Source organism: Physeter macrocephalus, chromosome 8 (assembly GCF_002837175.3).
Source record: "Physeter macrocephalus isolate SW-GA chromosome 8, ASM283717v5, whole genome shotgun sequence".
NCBI classification, from domain to species: Eukaryota; Metazoa; Chordata; class Mammalia; order Artiodactyla; family Physeteridae; genus Physeter; species Physeter macrocephalus.
The window spans coordinates 24,745,376-24,761,397 of NC_041221.1; the positions used below are offsets into that span (position 1 = coordinate 24,745,376).

Here is a 16,022-nt window from a genome sequence, read left to right on the forward strand (position 1 = left end):
TTGTGTCTGGGAAACAGTTTGTGAAAATACCCCCTCACTTTTGCCATGTTCGTATTTCTATTGAAACCATCTGGCAACTCTAGTAAAATGAAAAGGAAAAGTCTCTGAGATGTAAGAAAAAACAAACCATGAGAAGAAATGCAGGAGCTTTATTATCATCATTATTATTCTTGAGGTTAACCATTGATAAACTCATTCAGAAGAACATTTTGCTTTCAGTGGTCTACAGATACATGCCAGATGTAGCTAACAGGACAAGAAAAATGCACCTTGGGAAACAGCACGGCAGTCCTGGCTGCCACACTAAAAAGTATCAAGGGTGCGTCTTCATTTCTGCAGCGGAGGGTGCAGTGGTCCACAGACTGACCTAGCGCTGCCTGCTCTCAGCACCCTTCTGAGATGCCGGCTCCGGGAGACGGCCGGGAGGAGGCCGCCCGCCCTGTCTGCATCTCTAAGAGCCAGCCTCAGTTTTTAGCAACATCTCAGCGATTAAGAACCATGAGAGGTGACTACACGGTGCCTTGAGGGTGAGACCCCGGCTGCCGCAAGTCAATGAGATGGAAAACCAAATGTTGCCTTTAGGATGTGAAGCACGGCTGGCTTTTTCCCCTAGGGAAGGGTGAGGGCTGGGTCGGCTAGGTCTGTGTCGCGGATGTGGAGCTGGAAAGGGCATCAGAAAGGCTGTGGTGTGCCCACTGCTGACCCCGCGGCAAACACCGTGCTGGCAAGCCTGCCAGTTGGGCTGCACCCTCTCCCAGAGCATCTGCTCCGGGAGATTTGAACATCTGAGTAAACGAGCCCATTGGCTTTTCAGAAAAGCAGGGCACCTAATAGCCATCAGCCAGCGAGCAGTCTAAGGCAGCTCTGGGTAGGAAACCTGGGCAGAAAGCGTAGGATAATTTGAGAGGCCCAAGTGAACACGGGCCCAGGTCCATGGGCCCTTGAGCAGAGGGAGTCCCTGACACTTCGACGGATGGACAGACAGGCTTTTCTAACTCAAATGGCACGTGGTAGGTCTACTTTTCCCTAGGGAGACAAAGGGCAGGTTCTCGTCTGGTCTTTCCACGTGGTCTATGCTTTTGCTCTAGTGTTCCAGAATTAGCTATGCATCTATTCCTCCACCTAGTCAGTGATCAGTCCCAGAACTCAAGCCGGTCTGGATGGTGGGGCAACGCAGGACTTGGGACCCACACTGAGAAACCTCATCCTGGAAGTAGTCCCTTTGGGCAAGTGTTTCAGCAAGACGACCCCCGGAATGAAAGAGCCGTTTCAAAGCTGTAAGCTTTTCCCTGCTTTTCCTGGGAATGCTGGGTGTCGCCCTGTGCTGTGACCCCCTCATCACACAAAGGAGAGAAATGCAGTGATGCTGTTGCCTGTTTCAAGTCTCCCCTGCTCAGTTTTTCTGTACTTAATGCTCTCATCTCTTTCTCTCCCCACTAGGTATTAAGACTTTATTGTCCTCTTACCGAAAAGCATGAAACGATTGAGTTTTCCCCTGACCTGATCTAACCCTCCCAAATTTGTGCCCGCTTGTTTTTAAGACCAGGGCGATTGATGAACCGGAACTGAAGCTGAACTCTGAACAATTCCATTTCACTCAAGTCTTGGCAAGTTCTGCTAACGGCACTTGTAGCGCCACAGTGATTCGCAGACAGCACCTGCCAGGACTCCCCGGAAACAAGCTTTGGGGTCTGATTCTAGCTTTAGATACGGAAATTCAAGGCAAAGGAAGGGGCGCTTTGCTCTGTCTTAAATTTCCCAGGGGAGCTTGTCTTGAAGAAATGCCAGTTCTCTTTGCCGGGGAAATACCAAGTGTCGGGGCGCACGGAGGCACGGCTGGTGAGGGCGCTGGGTCCTCGCCGGTCACTTGCGAGGCTGCTGGATGTGCTGTGTCCTCGGGGAGGGGTGCTTGTCTATGGAGGCGTGGGGCTTCTGGTGGGCCACCTGGGCGGCCGCCGGGGGGAAGTCCTTGTCGCCCTGGCGGGAGACACGGAAAGCACTGGCTCAAACAGCTGAGCGAGGACGTGAGCCAGACCAAACCCAGCATCTTCTGGCTCCCCTCTGGGGGCGGGGTGGGCGGGTGATGGAGTGGGGAACCTGCCGGCAGGTAGGAGCCTGTCTCCTGGGACTGCTGGGGGTCCTGAAGCTCTCTGGAGAGCCCAAGCAGGCGCCAAGGCCCGTGTCCCTTCCAGAAGGTGAGGAAGCTCGCTGTCTCTGCCGCCACGCCATGGGATCAGGTACCATATGACTCACTCAGAACTAAGCTGGGTGTTGGATGGCTTTCTTCTGCTAGAACAGTTCTTGTGATCTTTTTGAATTGAGGGGCAAGACAGAACCAAATCCAGGGTCTTAAATTCACATTTGCTGCCACAGCTGCGAGCTGGGCCTGGAGCACTCATTGGGAAGGAAACATACAGGGCAGGGCTGGAAGCTGTGAGATAAGCCAGATTCAACCAGCCGGGTCTCAGAGAAGGTACCCGGCTGTTTGTCAGGGAGGAATTGCCTTCTTGTGCGTTTGTGACAGGGGCTGGGGTCCAGCCCACCCCGGGCAGGATAGAGCCATGGTGAGCTCTCGGCTGAGCTGTGGGGGGACCTCAGATTTGTGTGGGCATTGAATTTCCTCGCATGTAGTAGATGTGCCACCCGTCTCTCCCAGGGTCCCTGGATGGCTGTGCGGAGCTGTCTCCAACAGTGGCATTTTCTTTACACATCATATGCTAAGGGCTCAAATGGGCTGTGAGCCGCAGATGGATGGATGGAACTAGTGCACTGTCCCCCAGCTGGGGGCTTGCTGGGGGCAGGTCTGCGGTTACAAAAACGTTAGGTCTCACGAGAAGAGGGGGCTCTTGAAAGGCAAAGAGAGTGACCAAAACCCATCAGTTTGGTTCAGAGGGCAGAAACTATCTTCTGTAATGGGCCAGATAGTAAATATTTTAGGCTTTTCAGGTCATACTCTCTGCGCTCTGCCAGTGCAGTATGAAAGGACCGTAGATGATATACATCCACGAACAGCAAGGCCGTGTGCCACTAAAACTTTATCCATGGACACAGAAATTTAAATTCCATGTAACTTTCACGTCACGCCATATAGTTCTTATTTCAAATTTTCAACCAGTTAAAATGTAAAAACAGTCTCAGCTCACAGATCACCCCGAAACCCTTTGCCGACCCTGGTTGAGTCTAAAGAGAAGGGAGACGGGCGAGGACAGCGGAGAGGCAGCTGCACCGGCTCAGGCTGTGGGCTCCGCGTCACCGCCGTCCCATCTGCCCTGACGCTCCATGGACAGGGGGCGACTGATTAAGTGACCTCCGGACCTGGGTGGACGAGTGGGGGTGAATAAGGACAGCAGGAATCAGGACATCGCGGGCCGAGGCCCCGATTTGATGAAAGGGCTCTTACCCGGGCGATAACACCGGAGATGAACACGGTCGGTTTGGGTGGACTGGAAGACAAGAAGGAAAAGATATTGACCATCACGACTCACAAAAGAGGAACACGCCGGTGACGCGAATGTGGAGACTGGTCTCAGGGCCGTGTGACAAACAAGGACCCTCTGGAGGGAGCAGGAAGCGGGAGGCACACCTCTTCCTGTTATTTCATCGCATGGACCCCGCTGGCTGCTGCACCCAGGACACTTGTGGGCCCTCCTCCGGAGGCTGAGCTCAGGCAGAGAGAGGAGATCGATCGTAGCAGACGGCGGGCGCGTCACCAAAGAGCCCTCTTTTGATTTTTGGTTAATCCTTAAACTGTAACTGTGGGCGAGCACAGTAGTTTTGGTCTCAAGAGATACGGACCTGGGCGCTCCCCGGAGCAGGGCAGGAGCAGGGTCATGCTGGATAAATGGGAGACTCCAACCAGGGAGCTTCCCGTCCTATGGGCTGAGGGGCTACCCTTTCAGAGTCCTTGCAGAGTCCACGGCTTCCGGAAGCTTCTAACGGGTGAGATCCCAGAGCCGATGCAAAGCTCCTGGCCCCTATAGGACCCCAAGTATTTAAAACATTTGGTCCTTTGTGTATATGTACCACATCTTCTTTATCCAGTCCTCCATTGATGGACATTTAGGTTGCCTCTATGTCATGGCTATTGTAAAGAGTACTGCAGTGAACATTGGGGTGCATGTGTCTTTTTGAATTATGGTTTTCTCCAGATATATATACAATGGAATATTACTCAGCCATAAAAAAGAATGAAATAATGCCATTTGCAGCAGCATGGAGGGACCTGGAGATTGTCATACTGAGTGAAGTCAGAGAAAGACAAATATATGATTTCACTTATACGTGGAATCTAAAAAAAGGGTACAAATGAACTTATCTACAAAATAGAAATAGAGTCACAGGTGTAGAAAACAAACTTATGGTTAGAAGCAGGTAAGGGGAGCTAGGGATAAACTGGGAGACTGGGATTGACATATACACACTACTATGTATAAAATAGATAAGTGATAAGGACCTACTACTGTAGAGCACAGGGAACTCTACTCAATACTCTGTAAATGACCTATATGGGAAAAGAATCTAAAAAAGAGTGGCTATATGTATATGTATAACTGATTCACTTTGCTGTACACCTGAAACAAACACAACATTGTGAATCAACTATAATTCAATATAAATTAAAAAAAAAAGTAAGGTCCTTGTGAAGCGCTTACCATTTCTTAACCTCTTTCATGGTACTAAGGTGGCCCACCCTGTCACCAATACCGAGGGGATGGAATATAGGACCAAAGCAGTACATGCTCCTTGTTGAAAAGCAACAAGCCAAGCACGTTAAAACCACCTGTAGTTCTACCACCTGGAGATAACCACTGTTAACCCGTGCGACGTGCTTCCAGCCTTCCTTTCTATGGATAGACAAATGCACTTGTTTTCTTCTTAAATTTCCATTTTTCTTACCAAAAGAATCACCTTGTTTTGTAGCCTGCTTTCTGCATTTAGTATCTGGCGAGCTTACTTCTATGGTGTTATAGACTCTTCTATGCCTTTAAAAAAATAACTGCATGTGTCATAGTTCAAAAGCATCAGAACACAGTTCCAGGTAGTACATAGGTGTGCACACCTCTGAAATGCCTCAGTCAGAGGTAAGGGGACCCGGGAGCTGTAGATGAATGCAAGGCCGGCCAGTGGGGAGAGTGAGATGCTCCCAGAAGTGGCCAGTTTTGCTTAAGGCTGGTCTTGTGGGCAGGCAGAGCGGAATCCATCCCTGATTTGCCCAGCTCGCCTTCCACCAGCTCCGTTGTTCCGCCCTGCCGCAGGGGTCCTTGTTTTAGCTTTCTTTTGCTGCAGGCAAAAGTCTCAGGATTCAGAAAGTTCACTGTTTACATCCCAAAGAGTTTAACAAAAACACCCCAAATTCCCCCAAGTAATTTCTGTTACTCCACGAGACTAAGAAACTTCAAGTCTTACTAAGCAGCACAGAAATGTTCCCTATATGACGTTGGTTTTGTTTTATTTAGCTTTTGTTGTGTGGTTAACTGGGTTGGGTTTTTTTTTTCTTTTATTACAAATATGATTTGGCTATGGGATCAATAGTCAGCCAGGGATGAGTAAGTTGGGCTCGAGTGTTAAGTCCCTGATGTAGTACGTTTGGATTTGTTTGGAGTCCAAGGAATCCTGCTTTGACTGGCACAGCCTCTGTCTCCAGGGATTTCACGGCCAAGGGTTTCGCATCTGCAGCTTGAGAGCCATGCTCTAGATTCTAATATTGTAGAGGAACCAAGAAACGGCATGCCACAGCATTTCCACCAATTTAGATTCCCACCGGCAATGCGTAAGGGTTCAATTTCTCCACATCCTCACCACTTATTATTTTTTGGTTTTTTTTTTTTTTTTGGATAGTAGCCATCCTGATGGGTGTGAAGTGGAATCTCACTGGGATTAAATTTAGCAACTAATTTTAAGAGTAAGCTTTTTGCAGCAAGAAATAATAAATATCAATCTGTATTGATCATTCAAGGTCTTTAGGACATAACCCCACCCCCACCCCACCCCGCCCCGCAGCAACAAAGTTCTCTCTCCTCTAAAAAACTGAAAAGGCCATAACTGACCATGAGGACATATGGCAGCTGCCTGTGAAAAGATGACAGAAGCCTGGCCTCTCGTGCCATACTTAAGAGCAGTATCTGTTTTCACACAGCTCTTTGTCAGAGTGTGCAATGCTGGTTTTCATCAGGCTTGGCTGAAGAGCCCCAAGCTCAATGCCTTTCCATCTACAATTAATAGCATCTCAAATTGGTAAACGATTGTCTATTACATTTACGTAGTAAAAACACTTTCTAAACTCTCTGAGACACGGTAGCTTAAATTCACAAACCCCAGTAAAGAGTCTGCTCTCGAAGCTGTGTTTGCAAAAACACACACATTTTAAATTCCATTAGGGTTCCACGCGAAGCATAAACTACGTTTCCAAGATTCTATAAACTGTGATGGCGGCTCTGAGGATTTATTTAATCTGATGAAAATCATTCTGACAGATGTTGTTTTGAAGAGGCAACAGGACTTTCTCCCAGGAAACAGAGACAGTGAAAAATATCATTCCTGTCCTCCCCACACCCTCAGGCCTTTCCAGTTTTTGAAAACCATATTTATTTAAATTTAAGGAAACAGCGAACCTGATGCAATTAGCGGGGGTTAGAGCGCCGGGAGCCCCCCTACACGCCAACAGAAACTGCAACTTCACCACACCCGGCCTGAGCACACGCCACATGTTTGATGCACGTAGGTTTCCAGCATTCACCTGTCAAGGACCACACCAAATTCTTAACAGGGTCGTTTGTCCTTAACGAAAGTTTCCTATTCTTTATTTTATACATTTCCTTGATGAATAGGGTTTATGCCTTATTGACGTTCTCAGAAAAGGCAGAAGGCAGGACAAAATGCCAGAAATGCTTAGTCAATGCATGACCCTGTGGAAAGCAGACGCCTTCAGGACTGAGTTTTCATGGTCTCATCTTTAAATGAAAGTCCCCAGGGCTGAGAAAACTGAGTTCATATCTTAAAAACTCTGCTGAGGGCTTCCCTGGTGGCGCAGTGGTTGAGAGTCCGCCTGCCGATGCGGGGGACGCGGGTTCGTGCCCCGGTCCGGGAGGATCCCGCGTGCCGCGGAGCGGCTGGGCCCGTGAGCCGTGGCCGCCGGGCCTGCGCGTCCGGAGCCTGCGCTCCGCAACGGGAGGGGCCACAGCAGGGAGAGGCCCGCGTACCGGAAAAAAAGGAAAAAAAAAAAAAACCTCTAAAACAGCGAATACGGAAATAAATTTCTATATATTTATTTCACTCATATCCAAAACACCACGTAGAAAAATAATTGAGATCACATTCTTTTTTCTGTCCTAAGACTTCACAACCTGGACTGTCAGCGCAGGCCCCGGGCGATGTGGACGTTTTCTGTCCAGCCCTGAGAGATGTGAATCCACTGGCTGGTGAGTTGGCCTGGACGGGGGTCTAATGGTGACCTCGTCCAGCTTCCCGCCCACGTGGAGCGCGGCCACAGCCGAGGACTTCGTGCCTCTGCAGACGAGGAGCTCATGGCCCTCTGCGTGGCCTCATGGTGACACGGTCTCTGGCTCCCTGCCCTTCGCCCAGTGGCCCCAACCCAAGTCCACGACCTCCTCCGTGCGACAGGCCCTGCGTGTTTGAGGAAGGTTAGCAGGGCTCTTTCCCAGACTCGCGGGCATGACCGCAAATTCCTTCACAACCTCAGGCCCCTCGCCGCCTCCATTCTGCTGCGGCTTCCAGGGTTTTGCCCGAGACCGCAGTGGGCACTGAAGATACGCTCCTCTGGCAGCCCGGCCCTCTGCAGGACACCGCGTGCCTGGGCCAGGCACACCGATGCCGCCCTTCCCGGGGCCTACGGAGAGCAGTTCAGCCTGGGGAAGCGATTCTGGGTGCCCTGACGAGAATCAGTATATGCCCCCCGTCTTCCCTGGATTGCTGCTGCTAAGCAACGTGGTCAGAGTGACAAGCGCCCGCTCCCCTACGCTGGCCCACTTTCCCAGCCAGTGATACGGAGTCATTGCCCTTCTTTCCTGGAACCCCAGGGGGTTCAGCCCTTAGAAATCCTTTTCAAGGGGGGATTCCACCCTCAGAAAAGTGCAGGGCCCCTTCTTCATCTAAAAATAGGCTTCCATGAAGTGGGACGGTCGGGTGTGGGTAGGAGTCCCGCTCGGCTGGTCAGCCTATGGCTTCCCAAGCATCCTGACGAGGACTGGGATCGCTGAGTTGCCATGCAGGAGTGTTTTGGGATGGGGACGCGCGCGCGCACGCACACACACGCGCGCGCGCGCACGCGCACGCACGCGCACACGCACGCGCGCGCGCACACACACACACACGCACACACAGTAATCAGTAAGACCGAGAACCCAGGCAAGTCACTAATCTCATTGCAAGTAGCCAAAAGGGCAGCAAAGGCATCGCCAAGAGTTCTCTTTCACAGAATCCTTTTCATGTTGGCAGTTCTGATCTGGGTTCAAGGCAGCCCAGCAAGTCATCCTCTGCAAATGCTTCTCCTCTTCACGTAAATATGCTCTGAAAGAATCAGTGGGCATTGTTTACAGGAGATGGGGACACATAGCTTTTAATGAGTTGTTTGCTCTCTGTTTCCTCTACAGGACGGCAATGATCTTAGATGGTAACAGCTACTACTTATTGATTACTTATCGTGGGCCAGGCACTGAGTTAAGGGCTTTACGCAGAATTGTGATATCTAACCTTTCAACCCTACAAAGTAGAAACTATTATCTGCATTTTACAGATGAGGGAACAGTAAATCAGAAAGGTTCAGTAACTTGCTGGACGGTTGCACAGTAGGTAAAGTGCTCCAAGCCAGACTTGGAACAAGGGCGGCCCAGGGCATTAGCCTGATGCCCTCATTCTAGGGCTGAGAACTAGGTCATGGAACAGCCTCTATTTTTAGGTTCTGGCTTCTATACATGATTTAGAGATGCAGATTTTTAAAGTAAGTAATCTAAATGCAATCAGAGGATCCCTTATTCAACCAGACAGTACAAGGTATTCAAATCTGCCTAAGCATTTACTTTCTGACTCGATAATGGATTTTTTTCCTTGAAAACTATCATTTATGTCTGTAGCGCTTAAGTAGGGTACAGAGCGCTTCCACATAAATTATTAATGCAACTGATTCTCTTCAGCAGGTGTTATCCCAATTTTATGGGTGGCTGGAGGAGGCTGAACCTTGTTTGTGGTCCCAGAGGCAGAGCCCGGAGGACGCGGGTCTGGAGCTCTCAGCTTCGTGTTCTTTGTTGGGTCACGGGTCCCACCATCACCCACATCTCAGCTCCCGAGCTTCAGGAACAAAGCCCAGTGAAGGTTTCAAACTACCCATCAAGTCAAGATGCAGTCAACACAGTCTAAGAAGGAGGCCCAGAGGAAAGGTGGCAGGTGGACGCCAGCTGAGCGTGGGTTCTGATGTCAGACCATCCTGGCTCTGCCAACGACTGGCTGGTACGCTGGCATTTGACCTTCTGAGGCTCAGTTTCCTCATCTGTAAAACGGGAGGCAGTGGACCCTCCCTCGCCAGGTGACTCTACGTACACATGCTCCTAGGCACGTCGCAAGCACTCAGCAAATGGTAGGTGTCCTTATGTCTCCACTGCTAATTCACAACTGGATCAGCTCTGCCTCATCTTCAGATCCCCTAGCCATGCAGAATAACCCTGCTTATCTGGGACAGAAAAGCTCCCAAGTAAGCAAAAGGACGGTCTGGGATACACAAAACAGATGTCACCAAACCATGGACTTGAAGAAAAACTCTCTGGGCCCTCGATCTATTTGAGTCCTATTTTGACCTGATGGGAACGGCCTGGGCTTGGCTGTTAGTTTCCCAGCCCACTGAAGACAGGTAGAAAGTCTGAAAGTGATGAGGCCACTGGAGCTCACAGCAAGGCTGCTGCGCTGCGGCGAGAGGCTCCACCCAGACCACTAGTCCTCCTCCACCCACAGCTCCTGGTCTCAGCACAGGAAGCAAGCACGGAAGGAAGCTGGCGGGAACACTGGCAGTGGTGGTGGGAACACCGCGCCATCCAGGCTACATCAGGACCTGGGAGCGGTCGTCACGTGACGCTCCCTCCCTTCCCGGTGAGAAAGCACATGAGCGCTCAGAAAGGGATTTTCCCCTGAGAATCTCCCTAAAAGTCAAAGCCACCTGGTGAGTCAGGGAGCACTGTTCTCACGAACACTCAAGCCCAGAAACCTGGGTCAGGGTTTCAATTTCATTTTCTGACAAGCAGCTAACACACTGGGGGCGGGGCGGGGGAGGTACTTCGTAGCGGGGAGTCTGGGCGGAGCCTGAGAAGGCGGAGTTTAGGCTGAGATCCGTGCGTGTGAGTGTGCACGCGCATGCGTAACGGGAAGGGCACGATGCCACAGCACAGCGAGCGGAAGGAAGGGGCACAGTTTAATCTGCTGCTGTCAGCAGAGCGAATGGGGCCTAAGGCCCCTCTTCTCTTAGTGATGGAGGCGGGCTGGTCGGGGTCCTGCTCCCAGGACAGATTCCTGGGAAAAGGCACCTCCTTGGTGACCCTCCTCCTGAAAGGACAGAGCCGTGAGGTGATCGAGAAGCAGATGCCGCGGCTATATTTGGACTTTAATACCTATGGCTTTGTGTTTTCAGAGTTTACGGAAAAATATATTCCCACCAGGGGTGATTTTAAATACATTTCCTAGTAAACATACGGAAAACAAAATCCTTCCTAACCTCAGTAGTTCTTGAAATATCCTTCTGCCTTGGTGTTCATTTATTTGGGTTATTAATTTTCTGGACACCAAAATAATAATTAGCATGGCTGGTGACCAGAGGGGACCATCTCACTCGACTGCACCCATACATTTCTTCGTGTGTCATTCTTCAAAGCGTGACCGTCAGGGTTGTCTCCCGCCTTCCGCCTGATTTTAGGAGCTTCGAGAACTCCCACAAGATGGCACTGCTGGCCCTCTTAGCTGGTGGCTCTTGGGCCAGCAAGGCTTTGGCCGGCTCAGCCAGGACCAGGGTAGCAGGGAGCTGGGGGTCCGCGACGGGCAGGGGCTGCTGGCCCCTTAGGACAAGCGTGTTCCCTTCTCCCTGTGTGTTAGGTCATTGTCCAGGGAGTCTCCCTAAAGGGCAATGAAACGCGACTCAAGGGCTTTAGGTGAAATTCTAAATCTAGAGAAAATAATCAGGGACCCAATTCCTTGTAGGATTTGGAATGCAGAGTTTGTAATATCTTTTTAAAGGGCATGAGCAAAGATGCTCTTCTGGGGGACAGGGTCTGAGCTCGTGTTTACATCTTTGTTTCAACGAGAAGGCCAAGGTTCAGCGTCGGCTGTGGTGCCTCTAGTTCCCTGACTCAGGCCTGCTGATCCCAGGATGCCATGACTCTGGGACAAAGCCCAACCCAGCCTGTGCCTCTCCGTCTGTCCTAGAGATGTGTGGGGTCCGGTCTCCAGTGGGAGGATGCTCTTCTTTGGGATTCTAAAAAGACTGCTCTCCAGATGACACTCCGCCCACAGATGCTTGGCTGACTGTCTATCCAGATGCCAACACTTCACCACCTGCTTGTTTCGAGAAGGCTGCCACCCCAAGTACTGAGTGTGTAGGGCAAGGATGGCCTACGTGTAAACGATGTGTCCCACAGACACACAAGGTACAGTGACAGCTACCTTACCAGGGCCCGGGAAGCCCCATCTTCCCTCTAGACACGTATTTCCAGAAAGGCACTCTGAGTTTCGTACCCGTGCCCTTTACACACAACACCGTCTCGTCGTGTGACCTATGGCTTTCCCTCCTCTGTCTTCCCTCTGCTCTTAGCTTATTCTCTCTCCTGTGCTGGAGGCAAAGAAGATAAGATAAATACAGTCATGATGCTAATCGTTAGCTTGTGTCTTATGGATTTCATACAGGGGGGCCTTTCTGGACCATTACGTGTGGCTGCATTCATCACAATACAGAGTGGTCACCGTATCTGATGAGAGAAACACGGCCAGGCCTCCCGACAGTGCGGGGGTGAGCCGAGCATCTGTTTGGAAATTCACCGCATTCTGCCCGTCTCTACAGAGCTCAGAGGGGACGCAGCATCACAGAGGAAAGCTGTGAAATGCAGCGTTTGAGGACTGGGCTTTGGAGACACATGGCTCCCGGTTCAAATCGTACTTCAGATGAGTAGGCTCCTTGGGCCTCAATGTCCATCTGTGAAATGGGAACAATCCCTATTTTATGGAACAGTTGCGAGTTCAAATGAAATAATGTAGATAAACTGTGCTTAGAATAGCATACTGCCTCCACTGGCAAAATCAGCTCATTACAACAGGGACATGCTCTGGGCATAACCGGAGAATACTTTGTATAACTATCAGATAATCTGTGTAACTATCATACATATGTATTAAACGTTCTAATGTTATGTCATTTCAGTAAGTAGCACTTACACTTAAAAACATCCCATCTTTGATTCTGAATACATCTGTTTCAGTGTCATTCTTCTGAATTCCAATATAGGGAAGTACCAGTGAATAGTTAATGCTGACTAGACAGGTGCTAAAAACCAGGGTATTTATTGTCTATAGCTTAAAATCAGATCTTGTCGGCTGTCTTCAGGGTCAAGGTCATGTTTTATAATGGTACGATTTGGGGGAGGACAGTATCCATGGTTCAAAGTACAAAGTATGTATTTTCTAGAGGACAGCTATTATGGCTTTAAAAAGGAAAATGATCGTGTAAATAAGATGTGTAACAGTAAAACGACTGTTAATAGAATTCCTATTAGAAAGAAGTACACGCTGATATTAAATAAAATAGACACCAAAACACTCGTCTGGTCTGGGTCTACTCCCATCTTGAGAGGTGCAGGGGGCTGGCTTTACGTGGGACCAGCTCTCACTAGGCTGGCTCTGGGAGACCCTAGCAAGGAAAGAGGAGACCCCGATTAACTTTCTCTCAGGAGACTGCCAGGCAGGTCTCTCCTGGCCGTGGGAGCTTCGCCTCTTGCAAAAGTCAAGACATGCCCTGGGAGGACCAAACACAGCTCAGGTTAAAGGCAAGTACCTGGAATGATGGACAAGAGCATTTGGATTTCTCGGCTGCTGGATTCACCAGTAATTACATCCTTAATCCACCCTCCAAACTCACGGCGCGGAGGGATTTGGTGAGCTGCTAGCGGCCGTCACTCCCTCCCTGGGCATCCGAGTACACCTGATAAGTGATAAGCTGCGGTCCTCAGTGGTCTCTGGCTTTGCACATTCAGCTGCGGCCTGATTAAAACGCTGCCTCTGTGGACCCTCTTCAGATCATACCAGGTCCTCATGCCTTTATACACAACTAACAGAAAAAGAGCAGGTACGCAGAAAAGTAAACCCACCGCCAATTCTGCTTACTTAAAAAAAAGCCAGCTAGTGAGTTAGGACAACTTCCATTCAATCCAGTAGCTCCCACCCTCACCCACGTGTTTAGAGCAAGCGCTTGAGAATATTCTAACAGCCCAGAGCGCAGCCGGACAGACCTTGTCAAGGTCACTAAATTTGTGGGGCGCGCACATGGGGCGCTGATTGGTCTTCCTTCTCTACCTGATAGTGAATAGTCTGAGAAGATCTGATGATCCCCTCCCCTGCCCAGGTTCCCGCCTGGGAAATCACTGCTCAGGGCCCTAAGGTTTATTTTTGATCCACCAGTTTCATTTGTTGGGTTATTTGTTGATTCATCAGTGTCATTTATTTATCCACTCAACAGAAATATACATACGTATACACACTGAGTACAAAACATGCCTCAGAATTAGGAAGCGCTGCACCACTTACTGAAGAGGCTGTCTTTTCTCCACTGTATATTCTTGCCTCCTTTATCAAAGATAAGGTGACCATGTGTGCGTGGGTTTATCTCTGGGCTTTCTATCCTGTTCCATTAATCTACATTTCTGTTTTTGTGCCAGTACCATACTGTCTTGATTACTGTAGCTTTGTAGTATAGTCTGAAGTCAGGGAGCCTGATTCCTCCAGCTCCATTTCTCGTTCTCAAGATTGATTTGGCTGTTCGGGGTCTTTTGTGTTTCCATACAAATTGTGAAATTTTTTGTTCTAGTTCTGTGAAAAATGCCAGTGGTAGTTTGATAGGGATTGCATTGAATCTGTAGATTGCTTTGGGTAGTAGAGACAGTTTCACAATGTTGATTCTTCCAATCCAAGAACATGGTATATTTCTCCACCTATTTGTATCATCTTTAATTTCTTTCATCAGTGTCTTATAGTTTTCTGCATACAAGTCTTTTGTCTCCTTAGGTAGGTTTATTCCTAGATATTTTATTCTTTTTGTTGCAATGGTAAATGGGAGTGTTTTCTTAATTTCACTCTCAGATTTTTCATCATTAGTGTATAAGAATGCCAGAGATTTCTGTGCATTAATTTTGTATCCTGCTACTTTACCAAAAGATTTCTGGTAGCATCTTTAGGATTCTCTATGTACAGTGTCATGTCATCTGCAAACAGTGACAGCTTTATTTCTTCTTTTCCGATTTGGATTCCTTATATTTCTTTTTCTTCTCTGATTGCTGTGGCTAGAACTTCCAAAACTATGTTGAATAAGAGTGGTGAGAGAGGGCAACCTTGTCTTGTTCCCGATCTTAGTGGAAATAGTTCCAGTTTTTCACCATTGAGAATGATGTTGGCCCTGGGTTTGTCATAAAAGGCCTTTACTATGTTGAGGTAAGTTCCCTCTGTGCCTCCTTTCTGGAGAGTTTTTATCATAAATGGGTGTTGAATTCTGTCAAAAGCTTTCTGTGCATCTGTTGAGATGATCATATGGTTTTTCTCCTTCAATTTGTTAATATGGTGTATCACACTGATTGATTTGCGTATATTGAAGAATCTTTGCATTCCTGGAATGAACCCCACTTAATCATGGTGTATGATCCTGTTGGATTCTGTTTGCTAGTATTTTGTTGAGGATTTTTGCATCTATGTTCATCAGTGATATTGGCCTGTGGTTTTCTTTCTTTGTGATATCTTTGTCTGGTTTTGGTATCAGGGTGATGGTGGCCTCATAGAATGAGTTTGGGAGTGTTCCTCCTTCTGCTATCTTTTGGAAGAGTTTGAGAAGGATAGGTGTTAGCTCTTCTCTAAATGTTTGATAGAATTCGCCTGTGAAGCCATCTGGTCCTGGGCTTTTGTTTGTTGGAAGATTTTTAATCACAGTTTCAATTTCAGTGCTTGTGATTGGTCTGTTCATATTTTCTATTTCTTCCTGGTTCAAGTCGCGGCAGGTTGTGCACTTCTAAGAATTTGTCTATTTCTTCCAGGTTGTCCATTTTATTGGAATAGAGTTGCTTGTAGTAATCTCTCATGATCCTTTGTATTTCTGCAGTGTCAGTTGTTACTTCTCCTTTTTCATTTCTAATTCTATTGATTTGAGTCTTCTCCCTTTTTTTCTTGATGAGTCTGACTAATGGTTTATCAATTTTGTTTATCTTCTCAAAGAACCAGCTTTTAGTTTTATTGATCTTTGCTATTGTTTCCTTCATTACTTTTTCATTTATTTCTGATCTGATCTTTATGATTTCTTTCCTTCTGCTAAATTTGGGGTTTTTTTGGTTCTTCTTTCTCTCATTGCTTTAGGTGCAAAGCAATGAGAGAAAGAAGAACAAAAAAATGTTTTTTTTTTCTGGAAATGTTTCCTGTTTCTTAAGGTAGGATTGTATTGCTATAAACTTCCCTCTTAGAACTGCTTTTGCTGCATCCCATAGGTTTGGGGTGGTTGTGTCTCCATGTAAAAGTATGAAATTAGAACGCTCCCTAACACCATACACAAAAATAAATTCAAAATGGATTAAAGACCTAAATGTAAGGCCAGACACTATCAAACTCTTAGAGGAAAACACAGGCAGAACACTCTATGACATAAATCACAGCAAGATCCTTTTTGACCCACCTCCTAGAAAAATGGAAATAAAAACAAAAATAAACAAATGGGACCTAATGAAACTTAAAAGCTTTTGCACAGCAAAAGATACCATAAACAAGACCAAAAGGCAACCCTCAGAATG

General features: G+C 48.1%; 1 protein-coding gene across 1 annotated transcript in view; it reads right to left on the minus strand.

Annotated features, from left to right (window-relative positions):
* Positions 1-651: 651 nt before the first annotated feature.
* Positions 652-16,022, minus strand: part of DAP (death associated protein) — a 65,325-nt gene continuing 49,954 nt past the window's right edge. The window contains exons 3-4 of the mRNA XM_024118298.3: positions 3,401-3,443; positions 652-1,977 (exon numbers count right to left, since the gene is read on the minus strand). Of these exons, the coding sequence (XP_023974066.1) occupies positions 1,864-1,977; positions 3,401-3,443 (157 nt within the window). The 3' untranslated portion in view covers positions 652-1,863. The remainder of the gene's footprint in view (positions 1,978-3,400; positions 3,444-16,022) is intronic.